The sequence below is a fragment of the Perognathus longimembris genome, chromosome 23 (genome assembly GCF_023159225.1).
Source record: "Perognathus longimembris pacificus isolate PPM17 chromosome 23, ASM2315922v1, whole genome shotgun sequence".
Taxonomy (NCBI): Eukaryota; Metazoa; Chordata; class Mammalia; order Rodentia; family Heteromyidae; genus Perognathus; species Perognathus longimembris.
This window is the reverse complement of record NC_063183.1, coordinates 17,223,815-17,238,797: the sequence shown is the minus strand read 5'-3', so window position 1 is coordinate 17,238,797 and position 14,983 is coordinate 17,223,815. Positions and strand designations below refer to the sequence as shown.

The following is a 14,983-nucleotide window of genomic DNA, read 5'->3' as shown; positions in this document are numbered from 1 at the left end:
CAGTTTTATATTGTACATTTATATAACTCATTTTTATATTTATCATCATATATCTTAATATGAATGTGCCTCATACAAAGCAAGAATTAAAACATATATGGGAGTTTTTAATATTATTCTCTGAATGTTTAAAATGTTTCCAAATTAAAATCCAAATTTAAGAAATGATTGGGAGAAAAATCCTACTTTCCAAGCCATATCTCTATTGTAGAATTCCCTTTTGTACAGGAAGAAGAGATTTGGGGATAGTACTATTTTGGGGGGTAGTTATCAGGATTCATTTTAGTATAACGGAGTTAAAGAAGGGAGAAATGAGGACAAGGGAGAAAAGGAGCATCAAAGACACCTGGGTATTTTAATCTCAAACTTGTAATCTCAGTTTCTCAGTTTTCTTACTCCTTTGGGTTTGTTTGGTTATTCTTGTTTGGTTCTGCATGTTTGTTTTGGGGTCTGAGGTTTGAATGCAGGGTCATGTGTTCACTTGGCAAGCATTTGTACCACACCTCCAGCCATTTTCTACCTAAGCTCTCCCTGTTTGCCACAGACAGGACTTAGGTTGCAACCCCCTTTCCCTATGCCGCCTTCTCTGTCCCAAGGCTAGTAGCTGCTTACCAGCACATGAGGATTATTTGTTGAGATGAAGATCCTGTTCGCTTTTTGCCAGTCTCAGTCTCCCACATAGCTGGGAGACTGTTATGTTTGAACAAAATGTTCCAGGATTTACACTAAATAGTTAAAGGTTCCCAGAGGACACCTAGTAGCAGTTTGGGCTTTCACATATCTCATCTGGTAGGAATGGCCTACCTCTTGTAGGGCACCATGCTCCCTGGCAACTTTGTGTTATGGCACAAACAAGCAGCTTGTTTTTTTGTTTTTCTGTCCTATCTAAAAGGTTAGAAAGAGGGCAGACATTACTTTGATGACAAGAATGTAACCTGCAACTGTAATGTGAGATTCCAAAGCAAGTCCAAAGCCAGAGCCAGGCAAGGTGGTTACACCGCTTATAATTCCACCCACTCGGGAGGCAGAGGCAAGAGGATTTCCAGTTGGAGGCCATTCCCAGCTAAGGTAATGAGGAGACTCATCTCAAAACCAAAACGAAAACAGATGAGCTGGCAGCATGGCTTAAATGATAGAATGCTCGTCCATGGTGAGCCAGGCCCTGGGTTCAAGCCCCAGTGCCAGAAGGAACAAATTCAAAGGTAGTTTTTCTTCTTTTAGACTCATTCTCTCTTTCATGAAACTCCATTTAAAAGTGAGGAAACAGCCGGGTGCCAGTGGCTCACACCTGCAATTTTAGCCACTCAGGAGGCTGAGATCTGAGGCTTCGGCTTCAAAGCCAGCCCAGGCAGGAAAGTCCATGAGACTCTTATCTCCAATTAACCACCAGGAAACTGGAAGTGGCGCTGTGGCTCAAGTGGTAGAGTGCTAGCCTTGAGCTGAAGAACTCAGGACAGCACCTAGGTCCAAAGTTTAAGCCCTACGACCAACCAAAAAAAAAAAAAAAGTGAGGAAACAGAAGACACGGTACAAAAGGAAATGTACTCGTTACCTGACTCATGTAATTGTAATCCTTCTGTACAACACCTTTATAAAAACAATGAAGTAAATAATAAACAAATAGAAACCCCATTTAAGGAAGAAAAAATAATTCCCAAGTAAAGTGTAGAATCTTTTAAAAACCATTTTCTCTATTTCACTAAGATTTACTACCCTATCTACCTACCTTTTTTTTCCAAAGTGAACTTAATTATATGGTTTTATTTGAAAAACAAGTATTTTCTTGCAAGAAGCAATTGACTAGAGAAGGATTATTTTTACAATCCTCACAGTGCTGCCTAGTTGCTCATTTTTATTGCCTGTGATTAATGATTTTATTCCTGTACTTCAGGAAAAAGGTTAAATTATCAGCAAGCCATGAAATAATCTTCATCTCTTAAAAACCTTTTATCTCTTTCATTTAACAAATTATAACCTGTTCATGAAGAATTTGGAAACTTCTCAAAGGAGAAAAAAAGTGCCAAAGTATACAAGAAATTTTTCAAAATGTCACAGCCGTATTAGCTAAGCTTTGCTATGCTCTTTTATTTGTATCTTATTATATGTTCAACTGTGGTTTTTACTCTTTTTACCTACCAATTTAACCCTTTACAGGTATGAATTAGCACTGTAAAAGATTTCAATGGCCATATAATATTCTATTATTATACTTTAATATTCATATTAAAATATGCCATCATTTTCTTAGCCATTATCATATCATTCAACCTTAAATTATAAATGTCAGTGAACTCACATGATTATAGAAGAATCTTGTGCTATAAAGCTAGTCCAAGTGTCTATGATCCTAATTTTTTTTTTTTTTTTTGCCAGTCCTGGGCCTTGGACTCAGGGCCTGAGCACTGTCCCTGGCTTCTTTATGCTCAAGGCTAGCACTCTGCCACTTGAGCCACAGCCCCACTTCTAGCCATTTTCTATATATGTGGTGCGGAGGAATCAAACCCAGGGTTTCATGTATACAAGGTGAGCACTCTTGCCACTAGGCCATATCCCCAGCCCACTGATCTTAATTTTTTTTTGTGGGTGTGTTCTGGTACTGGAGCATGAACTCAGGGCCTGGGCACTGTCCTCTAGCTTTATCCACTCAAATAAAACGCTGTAATACTTGAGATACACCCCCACTTTCAGATTTTTTGCTGGTTAATTGGAAATAAAAAGCTCACACTGACTTTCCTGCCTGGGTTGGCTTCAAACCACAATCCTCATATCTCATTCTCCTGAGTAGCTAGGATTACAGACATGAGCCACTGGCACTCAGCTTGAACTTAAATTTTAACACATTCATTCATTCATTCATCAAATCCTTCTTGACTTTATACTTTGCTAGGCAGTGGGGAAAACAGAGAAAAGCAAGCCAAGTCCAGGTCCTCTTAGGACTTAGAGCCTAATGAGGGAGGCAGATGATAAAGAGGCATCTAATGCTATGTCAGAGCGTGATAAGCCCTGCAAAGAATAAACATTTTTAAAAAATGAATCCTTGTGTATCAAGATGGAACATTAAATGAATTCTGCAACCATTCTTTAAGTAATCTATCATCATCATCTTTTATCAACATACTTATTCTAAACCACTATTCCTCAGGAAAATTGGAATTTCAGGCTTTACTTTGGTAGTCTTCGAGGTCCTTTTCAAGACTAGCTTTTTCTCCTTTACCTACAGAGAAAACATGTGGTGTCTTGGCTCAGGGATTGGAGATAGGGCTTGATTCTCAGCCTGTCAGGCTTCCTGTACACATCCCCACAGGTTCAATCCATCCATCGCCATTATCCCAAGTGGTCCTAAACTGTGTCACCTCCTCTCAGAGAATATTCAAAGGGTAGCACAAAAGATGAAATCAATGCCGCAGGAAAGTAACATTGCCTCTAGAAAAGGAAAGTTCATATTTGACTGAAAATAGAGTGCATCTCTTTAAAATGTTTTCCTGGTTCGGTTCTGTTTCATCTTCCATCAGAGTCAGTCAGATCTGTTTGTGTTTCTGTTCTGTGAGACCACATCTACAGGTAGGGATTTTCTCTTCAAGATGTGTTTTAGAGTTCAGGAAGACTCATTTGAATAATGGTACCTTTCAAAGCAATTGTAGAAATTATTCCTAGAAAATTGCTGCTGATCCAAGCACCTTTTTATACTTAGTTCTCTTCCTTTATTCCTGCTCACTGAGTTCTCTATTTGTACCTTTTAGTCTCGTTATATAGACTAAGGAATCCAGGTCTTCTTTTCCCCCAGTACCATGGTTTGAATTCAGGGTTTCAAACTTCCTAGGCAGGTGTAATACCCACTCGAGCCCTTGCCCTTTTTGCCCTGGTATTTTTGAGATTGGGTCTCACTTTTGGTCCAAACCAGCCTGGACTTTGATCTTCCTATTTACACTTACCCCCCCAAAATTGGGACACTAAGTATACACCACCATGTTTGTATTTTTCTATTGGGATGGGTCTCACAAGTTCCCCACCCCTCCACCCCCACCAGATCCTCCTGATCTCCTAGCCTCCCAAGTAGCTAGGATTACACATGTGAGGATTACACCTGGTTTACTCTCACTTTTAATTGACACTTAAGTCTTAGGCAGTTCCTAGATCTTATAACCTTAGGACTTGATCTTAATCTAATTAGGACAGTGATCTTAATCTTAGGACTTAGATCCTTGAATATTGGAATATCACGCTTTGAGGGTTTTCTCCTCTATATTACATATTAGGCCATAAGATCAATCTGCCATCTAGGTTTGGTGGAAGTTGTCACAAATAATTGTCTATATAAAAAAAATGGAAAGGGGGGGAAAAAAAAAGAAATCCCCCTTCCTGCTAGTCTTTCTCATGAGGCAGGAAGTGATGCCATTGAAGATAACTGCCCTTAATCTGATGGTTTTACCGACACCAAGAGTTTATTAAAAAGCCAATAATTCCAGTGGGTGAACATGTAAAGTCAGATAGGCATGGTGGTGGAAATTAGAAGTGCCACGAACAGTCTCCCACTGGAAATGGAAGCCACAAGGGCAGTGACCTTCTACAGCCATGGAGAGAGGGCTTCGGGCTTCACATCTACCACTCCATAACTGCATGACGCCAGTTGACACATTCAGAGAGGTCAGTTTAACCAACTGCTTTCCAGCCGAGCAGATCAAGTCCAGATAGACTTTGAGGCAAGAGGAGAAAAGAAAGTCTGAACATGGAGAACATAGTTCACAAAGGGCCGTAGCCTTGGTGGAGAATTCTGGAAAGGAGTCAGTACGAGAAAGAGCATGTAAGAAAGGTTGCTTTATGAAAAGTAGAGCCATCTTGTGTAGGTAGCAATGACCCATCTCATCCAGAAATGCTTTTCTTTTCCTCTCTCTCTCTATGGATTTAGGATATTTAGGAAAAATATATTTGTTTTCACACAGTAAAAAAAAAAAATACTGTCCCAAAGTTAGGAAGATATACAAACTGTCTGTAGGAGCTTGGGTAAGTGACTTTCCTTCTTTGATGCTTATTTCTTTGTCTTATGTAGTAGTAAGCACACTGACTGGAAATGAAGGTCTGTGAAGGTTTTTCTTTTTTTAAGTATTATAATCATCACAGAAGTTCTTCACTGACTTGTCACAGATGAGAAAATTTAAATTTAGAAAGGGCAACAACTTGCTCAAGAGTATGTAGCAAGTAGTGACAGAGAATGGATTTGAACCCAGTTTAAAACTTCACTCTCAAGGTTTGTTTCCCTGAGTCTGTAATTGTCTCTTGAGCAAAAGGCAAGGTCCTGTGTTTTGTTTGCTTGTTTGTGCAGGTTTTGGGGCTTGAACTCAGGGCTTGAACACTGTCTTTGAATTCCTTTTGCTGGATTATTGGAGATACGAATCTCATAGACTATCCTACCTGGGCTGATTTCAAACCACAATCTTCAGATCCCACATGTTTGAAAATTGAGAACTATGTTTATGTTGACTCTGAATCCTGGTGAGGCCAGCTACTATCTCTAAAGACCATGTATACCTTTTGGATAATTGTAACCAGTTGAATCCTGATATTTGTTTTATACAAAGATTAACACATCATGGGTATTTATCAAAATTTATATAAAAACAAACAGGGTCAGATAAATGGCATCCTGTTCTGACGCCAACTTTTAGGGGCACTCTGTTCATTCTCTTAATGTAGGTTCTTGTTTAGAATCATAATAAACTGAAAGAATTTTCTGGTCTCTGATAACAACCTATTCTTTGTTATCCTACATTAATAATTCATGGGACTTTTATTTTGGTGACTCCATAGATGCATACATTGTACTTTGAGTGAATTTATCCCATTTCTTATATTCCTTTTATACAGTGCAGTTATTTAGGATAATCAAAACTGGATATGTTTTGATATTTGAATATTTGAACATTTAGTCTGTCCTTGTAGGCAGAAGAGTGATGTTTATTTTCTAAAGGTAAAGTCTGTGATGGATTATCTTAATAGTTGACACTGTACCACAGGAAATCGTGTTCTTAAACTGTATCCAGTTTAGGAATACAGTTTAATTCTGTCAATATAAATGCAGTTTCATAAAGAAATTCTGCTTTACCCTGTGTGGTGGTATACACCTGTAATCCCAGAACTCAGAAAGCTAAAGCAAGAAGGCCAAATGTGAAGCCAGTGAGGTCCTATGTGGCAAAAGGAAAAACTCAGCTTGGGAATATATTCCTTTTTTCCTGAAAGCAGTGTGTGTGTGTGTGTGTGTGTGTGTGTGTGTGTGTGTGTGTGTGTGCTTGAACTCAAAGCATGGGCGCCATCCCTTAGTTTTTTTACTCAAGGCTAGTGCCATTTGAGCCACAGCTCTACTTCTGACTTTTTGGTAGTTAATTGGGTTTTCCTGCCCACGCTGGCTTTGAATGGTGGTCCTCGGATCCTCAACTGCCCGCGTAGCTAGGATTACAGAGGTATGTCATCAGCGCCTGGCTTTCTGAAAGTTTTCTTTGTGGCAGTTATTCCTTTATTGTTGGATATAAATCCTGGGCCTGTCCATGTTTGTATTTATTTTTGGTTTTTGCTTCACATCAGGTCTTGTTAACACATGTAATCATCATGTTGTTTTCCTCTTTCTGCTTTAGACTTAGATTTTTCCCTCAATAACTTCTCAAGAAACTCTCAAAGTAACCTAATTCGTGATTACATCTTGCAAATGAAGAATTTAGCAAAAGGCATGGTCCTGGTTCCAAAAAGTACCAGCTGAGAAATAAATGTCTCAGGGCATACAGCTCTATCTGAAGGAAAAATTGGCTATTGAGTCAATAATATCACACTAGGAGTAACACCTGTAACAAAAAGGAGGGAGGGAGAAAAGGAAGAGTAGAAGGAGGGAAGAAGGAGAGAGGGACAGACAGAGGGAATAGGAAGGGAGGGAGGGAGGGAAGAAAGGAAGGAAACAAAGGAGGGAGGGAGGGAGGAAGGAAGGAAATAAGGGAGGGAGAGAGGAAAGAAGGAAGAAAGGAATAAAAAAGAAATTAAATTCCTAGGTGGGCCAAGGAAGAAAGGAAGGAAAGAATGAAGGAAGGAATAACGAGTAATGGGGGAAATAAAAATAACAAAGTCCTAGGTAGGCCAAGGAAGAAAGGAAGGAAATTAGGGAGGAGGGAAAGACAATGGCAGAAAAGAAGCGAGGGAGGAAAGGGAGACAGGAAGGAAGGAAGGGAAAGAAGAAAAGAAAAAAGGAAGGGAAAGAAGACAGGAGGGACAAAAGAAAGGAGGGTGAGAGGGAGGGAGAGAAGAAGGGAAGAATAGAGAGCCAACACAGGATAGTAGCCAAGTTTGTGAGGATAAATAATAGAAGACTAACACAAGGAGCCAGAACCTGAAGCACAGCGTGACCTTTAATCAGGGCTTATTCCTAGCAGTCTGTGAAGCAGCTTTGTCTTTACCTGCTCAATGGATCTCACAATGCTGATGCACTGCTTTAATTTGGGAAGTCTTTCTCTTGAGAGGCATGTCTGTTCTTGCTCTAAGTCTAAAGTGCTCCCACGTGTGGCATTCTCTGTGACAGATGTACTCCAGTTATGCTTTAGCTGACTCCAAACCCATAGCTTCCCAGTGCCTGAGTGGTCTATTTGATGTCCAAGTGTGGGTTTCCTTTGAGATCAGGTCTTCTCTGGAAGTGTCATCCAAGGAGGTAGGAAGGTACATTCCCTTTGTTCTAAAACAGCCCCTGTGAAATTCTGCAACCCCAGCCGACTCAAGGCCATTTCATCAAGAGGTCTAAAACACATTTGCTGATATACATAAATACCTTAGAGCCAGCCCCAGGAAAGGCTTAGGCCAAGAGAGACTTGAGTCCTCTGGCTTCTGAAGTCGCTCCTTCATCCAGTTGTTCCATTGTTATAGATTGTCTTGCTTCTACAGGATTCTCAGTAAGGCCAAGGAAGTCTCTCTCTCTCTCTCTCTCTCTCTCTCTCTCTCTCTCTCTCTCTCTCTCTCTCTCTCTCTTTCTTTCATGTGTGGGTATTCGTTCTCAGGAGTAACCTCAGGGCCTGGAACACTGTCTCTTAGTTTTTGTGCTCAAGGCTTGCTTGCACTCTACTACTTGAGCCACAGCTCCAACTTGTAGCTTTTTTGGTGGTTAACTGGAGATAAGAGTCATAGACTTTCCTGCCCAGCCTGGCTTTGAACCTCAATCCTCAGATCTGAGCTCCTTGAGTAGCTAGGATTACAGGTGTGAGCCTTCTGTGCCCTGATTTTACTTTGTTTTTTTTTTTTTAAGAAAATGATTTATTTTAGCATAAAAGAGTTAAAATAAGAAGAAATGTTAAGAAGAGAGAAACATACTCCCTGCTTCCCATACAGGAAATAGGATTTTCTTAACTCCTGGACAAAGAATTGCAAAAATGCTTTTCCTGTCTCCATGGAGACAAGCATCTCTGGTGACTTCCCCCCCCCCACACCCCCCATCCCCCCACCCCCGCTTTGCTTGTCATGGAAGTCTCAAGGACTATATCAATCATGTGACTGAAAGGATCCACCAGCCCTGGCCATGGCCAGCTGGGAATATCCTGCATATCTATTTCTCACTGAAGACATACTGCTTTTCTTTCCTGACCTCTAACCTTCTCTCCATCAAGTCCTATCCTGGAAGAAGGCATAAATGAAGTAATGGCCCACTTCTGTTGGGGCAGGCCACTGGTCTGCTGCTTGGAGTCACAGCCCTTCCTACCAGCATCAATGCCTGCCCACAGGGGCTCTACTTCTGTCTTTCCTGCCCATCCAAGGGGAAGGAATTTGCTTCCATCTACCAGACAGTTTGCATTCTTTTGGTGTCCTGCTTTGATCAGAGAGGTCTGAAGTCTTAGTGAGGAGGCATGTCCTATCATTCTCATCCCTTGTAACAGCTCTTAAGTTAAAAGTGTACAAAAGCTCACTGCTATTTAAAGATATCTTCTAAAGCTCAAGGAATTTTTTTGGTCTTAATACTTGCCTTTTAGCACTTTCATCTGAGTTGACTGTGTCATTATTCTACTGCCCAGAATCTGGAAAAAGAAAAAGAATTTGATGGTGGTTTTTGTTGTTCATTTGATTGCTTGTGTTTACTTATTGGGCTTTTATTGTCTGTATATTTCTTGGCTTGCTTTTCTCTCAGATAGCTCTCTGCCTAGTATTTGTTAATTACTCTCCACTAACATTTATTTAGTAAAGACAAAGCACAATGTAACATAGCAATTCTTCACACAGTGCTGTGGCACAATAGTCATTGATAAATTAACTGGGATTTTTTTCCCTGGCATTCCCCCTTTTGAATTTTGTGAAAAGTCTTTAAAATCAGAGAGCAATAGAATCTTACAGTTTGGTGGAAAGCGGCTTATGTATCTAACATATAAATGCATATTTTGATGATAATTGATTCCTTAAATCCCAAGGCAAAAAGAAACAATCATTGTAGTAAGTTAATACCTGACTTACTGAGCAGAATTCAGAACCTCAAACATTTAGGCCTTCCTTCTTCCCCTATCCCCTCAGGCCTTTAGAGTGTTTTAGGCCACAGGGCAGAATATCCTTATTTTTTTCTTTTTTAGTGCAATAGTTTTAGATGATTAATATATACTTATTTTGCAGTGACGGCAGAATTTCCTTTTTTTATGATGATGACATATATTGCTACTGTCCTCCAAATCTCTTCTAATTTTATTTTTTAATTTATATAGAAAAAAATCTCACCATCTCATTCTTAGAGGAACCCTCTTGCCATCGGTAAATAAAAGTAGTGTATTTCCATGACTTAAAATTACATTCAGTATAGACAGGAACAGGTTTTATTGGTTATGCAATTTCTGATTTCAATCTATCCATGCCTAGCCCTAACTATGTTCCCTAAGAGGACACCATACTTCAGAATAAAGAATACTTGTCAAGAGCAAAGTAGAAAATGTCAAGGGCCATGATACACAACATAATGCTGCCCGTAAAAAAAATTTTAAAAAAATCAACCGGGTGCTAAAAGAAGGTGGCAGAAGTAGTCCAAAATGGTAAAAAGCGATGAGCCCTGTAGCTGTCAGAGCAGCTTTGAATTATCCCGAGGACTGCCAAGAAAGCATGGCTCAGCTATGTAGGGCTGGTAGGTAGGCTACCCATTGGGAATCAGCAATAGAACATCTCTCAGGCCATTGCATAAAAGGCAAAAATCAAGAGAGCCTGGGGTCAGCTAACAGCATCAACTTCAACGGTGCTTTTCCTTGAGCAATTTTAGAACACTTTTATTTATTTATTTATTTATTTTTGTTTGTTTGCTTGTTTGTTTGTTTTTAAAAGAATCCATACCCTCTCGATAGCCCCGAGTGACCTCTAGGATGTGGGTGTGGTGTGGAGTGTTGATGGCTTTAGGCACTGGGATGCGCATCTGCCAAACCAGCGCCAGTGTGGAGCGATGGTGACCGGCGTCGCTTGCACCCCAACAAGCTCACAACCAGGTTCACCCACACCCCCCCAGCCACCTTTTTCTCTCCCCAGGTCCAGAAAGCCGCCTCTCTGAGGAACCTGAAACCCATCGGGGAGTACGACTTTAACATCTACGAAGGCATCATATCGCAGACAGCCCCGGACTTCGTGGCCTTCAAGGAGCATTTCCGCCTGGCCTGGGGGAGCATCTTCTCCGTCCTGGAGCACATCGTGAAGTTCCTGCGGGACTACGCCATACCCGAAGTCAAGATCAAGGGGAAGAACCTGGTCAGCCTCCTTCCCGAGTTCGAGCTGAAGAACAAACTGACCAGATACGACATCCTCTCCACGTTCGAGAACCCCCTCCACATCCAGATGCTGGTCAACCTCCCCGGGCAGAGGTACAAGGGCCAGAACGGAAAGGTGGAGGCCGCCAAGAAGATCCAAGCCACCTGGAAATGCTACCAGGCCAGGAAGAGCTTCCTGCACTTCCGCCGGCAGAAGTGGGCCTCCGGGGTGATCGCCATCGCCTGGCTCCTGCACTGCCACAAGACGAGGCTCAAGAGGATCCTGAGGGAATCCCGACAGAGACACCTGGAGAACTTCCGCATCCGCGCCAAGGTGCGCGCCCGCCCGGCAGGCTCGCCTTCTCCAAACATTTCCCTGCTCCAGCGTCTGGGATCTGTGCCTCTCCCCTCCCCTTAGCCCGGGGTGCATGCAGCCCCACGTCGGTTTCTACATCATATCATCGCCCAAACCAGAAATCAGGTCGTCGTGCCTGAAAACAACAACAAACAAACAAACCGACTGCAGTTTCCTAAACCCCCAAGTCCCTTGGTTTTGACTATATAGTTGTGCAGGGATGGGCATGAAACCCACTGTGTTAACTGCATTACCTTTCTTTCCCTCTCTTTCTCTATATATACCTTCTGGCACTTTTCATTTGCTAAGAAAAAAAAAAAAAACAAAACAAAACACACCCTTCTCTTGTCTACATTGCTGTCACCACTTTGTCAGAAAGTATTTAAGTTTGTAGACAGCCTTTTAATTAGTGCTCACAATTTCATTTATGTTTGCTTTCTCTCTCTCTCTCTCTTTTTTCATTCATATTCTGTTAATTAAGTGAGCTGCCTCTAATCTTCCCCTGCCAGTAGCATCATGTAGCCACCTAATTAAATTAATTGGGGAAGATGTTTTAAGTATGTAATTAAATCAATTAATATAATTTATGCCTGGCTTAAGTGTACAGTGAAAAAAAAAACAGCTGAAGTTTGAGTAGATGAATCCACTACAGCTTCCTGTCACTGATCAATGCTCTTCTTGATTTTTAGCATCTGGAAGCCAACTGGAATCGCATCAGGACCTCCAGGAGGACGATTATCCATATCCCATCATTAGGTATAACACTTTTGCCTGCAAATCTATCAGCAACCTCTATTACCCACCACATTATGGCTCCTTGATTGAGTTCAAGGAAGGCCCCTTGTTTTATTCAAATTGGTCTCGGCAGGAAAATGTTCTCGACATGATGAGAGTAATAACACAGGGCCCTCGCTTGAAACGGCGTTTAATTTGGGGATTAAGCAAATAAAGTCATTAGGGGGGGGGGAGGACCGCTATTCAGTGGAGAGGTGATTTGCTGTAATTCGCTTTCATCTGTATGAAATGAACTAAAAAGTTGTCTTTTTTTTCTCCCCTGAAATAACAGATAATGTTTTCGATCTTCTTTAATGATAGAAGAACACGGGCTTGTGTGTGTTGTTGCTGTTACGCCAATAAGCCAGGATATTGCTTGTACACTGTTTTTAATCAAATGTGCAGTCAAAATGATAAGCTACATTCTCTGAAATTATTTAGTTCTAATTACGAGCAGATGGGATGCTTTATTTGCACCTAGGGCGCCTGAGCAAAAGGAAATGCTGTGTGAACAAGAATAATTAAGAAGTTGAATAGTGTTTTTTGCGCTTAAATAATCTGCAGTTTCATGTTAATTAGCACTAATGTAATTATTTAATTACATTTATGAATTGGGGGAACTTAAAAGCTGTTGTCTGAAACACAGTGGTAAAATAGGTATGCCAAAATGACAGAGGGAAATTCCAAAATTCACATTGGAAGTACTTTGAAAACATGAATTGCTGTCAAAATGTTTGGTTTGTTTGCTTGCTTTGCTTTGCCTCTAACCTGGTATGTTAAATTTCCTGGATGAGGCTAAATTTTCTATGCTTATTACCCTGTAGAGTTTTTGAGAAACAACAAAACCCACAGAATCTCTTTACTAAAGCCTTTTAAATATAGTATTGCAAATCTAGGCACTAAAGGCTCATGCCTGTAATCTTAGCTGCTCAGGAGGCTGAGATCTGAGGATCCCAATTTGAAGCCAGCTTGCAAGTTCATGAGGCTCCAATTAACTAGCAAAAAGCCAGAAGTAGGGGTGTGGCTCAAATGCCAATCTTGAGCAAAAAAAATGCAAAGGGACAGTGGCCAGACCCTTGAGTTTAAGCCCCAGGCCTGGCACACACACTAAAATATATATAGCAGTGCATCAAATAATAGTGTAATAGATTTCTGGATAGTAATTTTTTGTGCTCATATGTGACTATTCCTGTTTGTGTTCTAATGCAAAATATAGAAACAAATACAACTAAATAGTTCTGGGAGAAGAAAAACATTAAAGTTATTATATGATATATCAATTATTATATTATATAATTATATTAATTACATAAATATAATTAGGATTCTTTTAATTAATTAGTGAAATATTATTTGTGCCCAAGTAAAAACAAACTTTCATTGGTTCTGGAGTATGTGCTTAGAAGAGCTAAGTACTGGTAGAAAAGTTAAAAAAAACCTGTGTGGCACAGAGCCTTTAGGGTTGGTTCTGTCTCATGGCTTTCGAAAGAAATTTGTTTCTTCTTAGGATGTGAGTGAGCTAAGACCATCTGAATTCTGTTTGAATTTGCACTATTGTTTTGATAAGACCACTTGGGCACACAGAATTGGTTCACACACAGAAATTGTGCTTGTAATTGATTGCAACGAGAGAGGCTAATTGCAGACCCAATTAACTGACTTGGGTCCTTAAAATAAGGTGCAAGAGAGCCTCTGCTTCTGCAACTAATTGTGGATCTGACCTGATAGGTGTTGGGTTTTGGTTTGGTTCCTCTATTTTGCTCAAGAGTAGAACCATGAATAGGGTTCCTGACTTACAGTGCTGTTAAACACTAAAGTGATAGAGGTAACTGGAGACTTCTTCCCTCCTCCTCTCCACTTAAGACCCTTCCAAATAGCTTCAGGCCACCAGCCTTGCAGGCGCAGGGAAGCCGGAGATGAAAGAGTTCCCAAAGAAGTGAAAATCTAAAACCTGCTCATGTAAAATAGAAATACCTTTAATTAAAAAGAGTCTTGAAATTTTAAAAAGGGCTTGTTGAATAGATATTAGGTGGGTGAAAAATCTGATCAAAGAAATTAGAATTAGCATTATTCTACATGCCATATTAAAACTATACCTCTTGTAGATTATGCGTACTCAGTTTAAATAAGGGTATAATAAGGGGCTGGGGATATAGCCTAGTGGCAAGAGTGCCTGCCTCGGATACACGAGGCCCTAGGTTCGATTCCCCAGCACCCCATATACAGAAAACGGCCAGAAGCGGCGCTGTGGCTCAAGTGGCAGAGTGCTAGCCTTGAGCGGGAAGAAGCCAGGGACAGTGCTCAGGCCCTGAGTCCAAGGCCCAGGACTGGCAAAAAAAAAAAAAAAAAAGGGTATAATAAATATGAAGGTATTTATTGCAATAATTTTTGTTTGTAAACAACATAATATTTGAAAGGACAACTACTACTTATATATCTTAAGAGTAAAGGACAGTTCTTTTTTTTTTTTTCAATGAGGCATTTTTAAAAGTCTAATTGTAAGGGGCAATCAATGTCTTTGTGCCTCTGATCATATAAAATACTATTTATCGAAATGAATTCCAGGAAATGGGAACAAGAGGGTTTTTTTCCTTGTTTGTTTGTTTATCTGTCTTTTGTGGGTTATGGAGGCACAGAAATGGAGAGACAAAAGATGAACAAATGCAGCAGTGGTATTCACTAGACACTATGCTGGAAATAAACTATACAACTTATGGGTGGAGACAGGAGGGAAAAACTGGGAGAGAGTGAAGGGGTGAGATTATCCAAAAAGAACTGTATCCATTTCCAGATTATGAAATGGTAACCCTCCATACACCACCTTTACAATAAAAATAAAAAAATATATTTTAAGAAAACTAACTGTGTATTTTCACCAGAGAATAAAGCTTAGGCTTTGATAATGTGGAACTGATTTCTACCATCTGTGCTTTAGTTTTTTATAGGATGACTTGTGGACATCAAAATCAGTTTAAATAATGTTAAGCAAATCATCTCATACCTATTCCCAGGCAGAATTTTTTAAACGCTTAAGTTACACCTTTTATTTTGAGCCATATAGGGCTACATTTTCCTAGTTTATCATTTCTAGGAATATGCAAAGATGGGACCACCCAACATGGCATCTTTGTCT

At 40.3% G+C, this 14,983-nt stretch overlaps 1 protein-coding gene across 1 annotated transcript in view; it reads left to right on the top strand.

Moving 5' to 3' along the window:
- The window catches only part of Iqch (IQ motif containing H), a 135,155-nt gene that overhangs the window by 16,787 nt on the left and 103,385 nt on the right, over nt 1–14,983 (top strand). Inside the window, exons 8-10 of the mRNA XM_048333123.1 lie at nt 7,556–7,681; nt 10,507–11,055; nt 11,766–11,832. Of these exons, the coding sequence (XP_048189080.1) occupies nt 7,556–7,681; nt 10,507–11,055; nt 11,766–11,832 (742 nt within the window). The remainder of the gene's footprint in view (nt 1–7,555; nt 7,682–10,506; nt 11,056–11,765; nt 11,833–14,983) is intronic.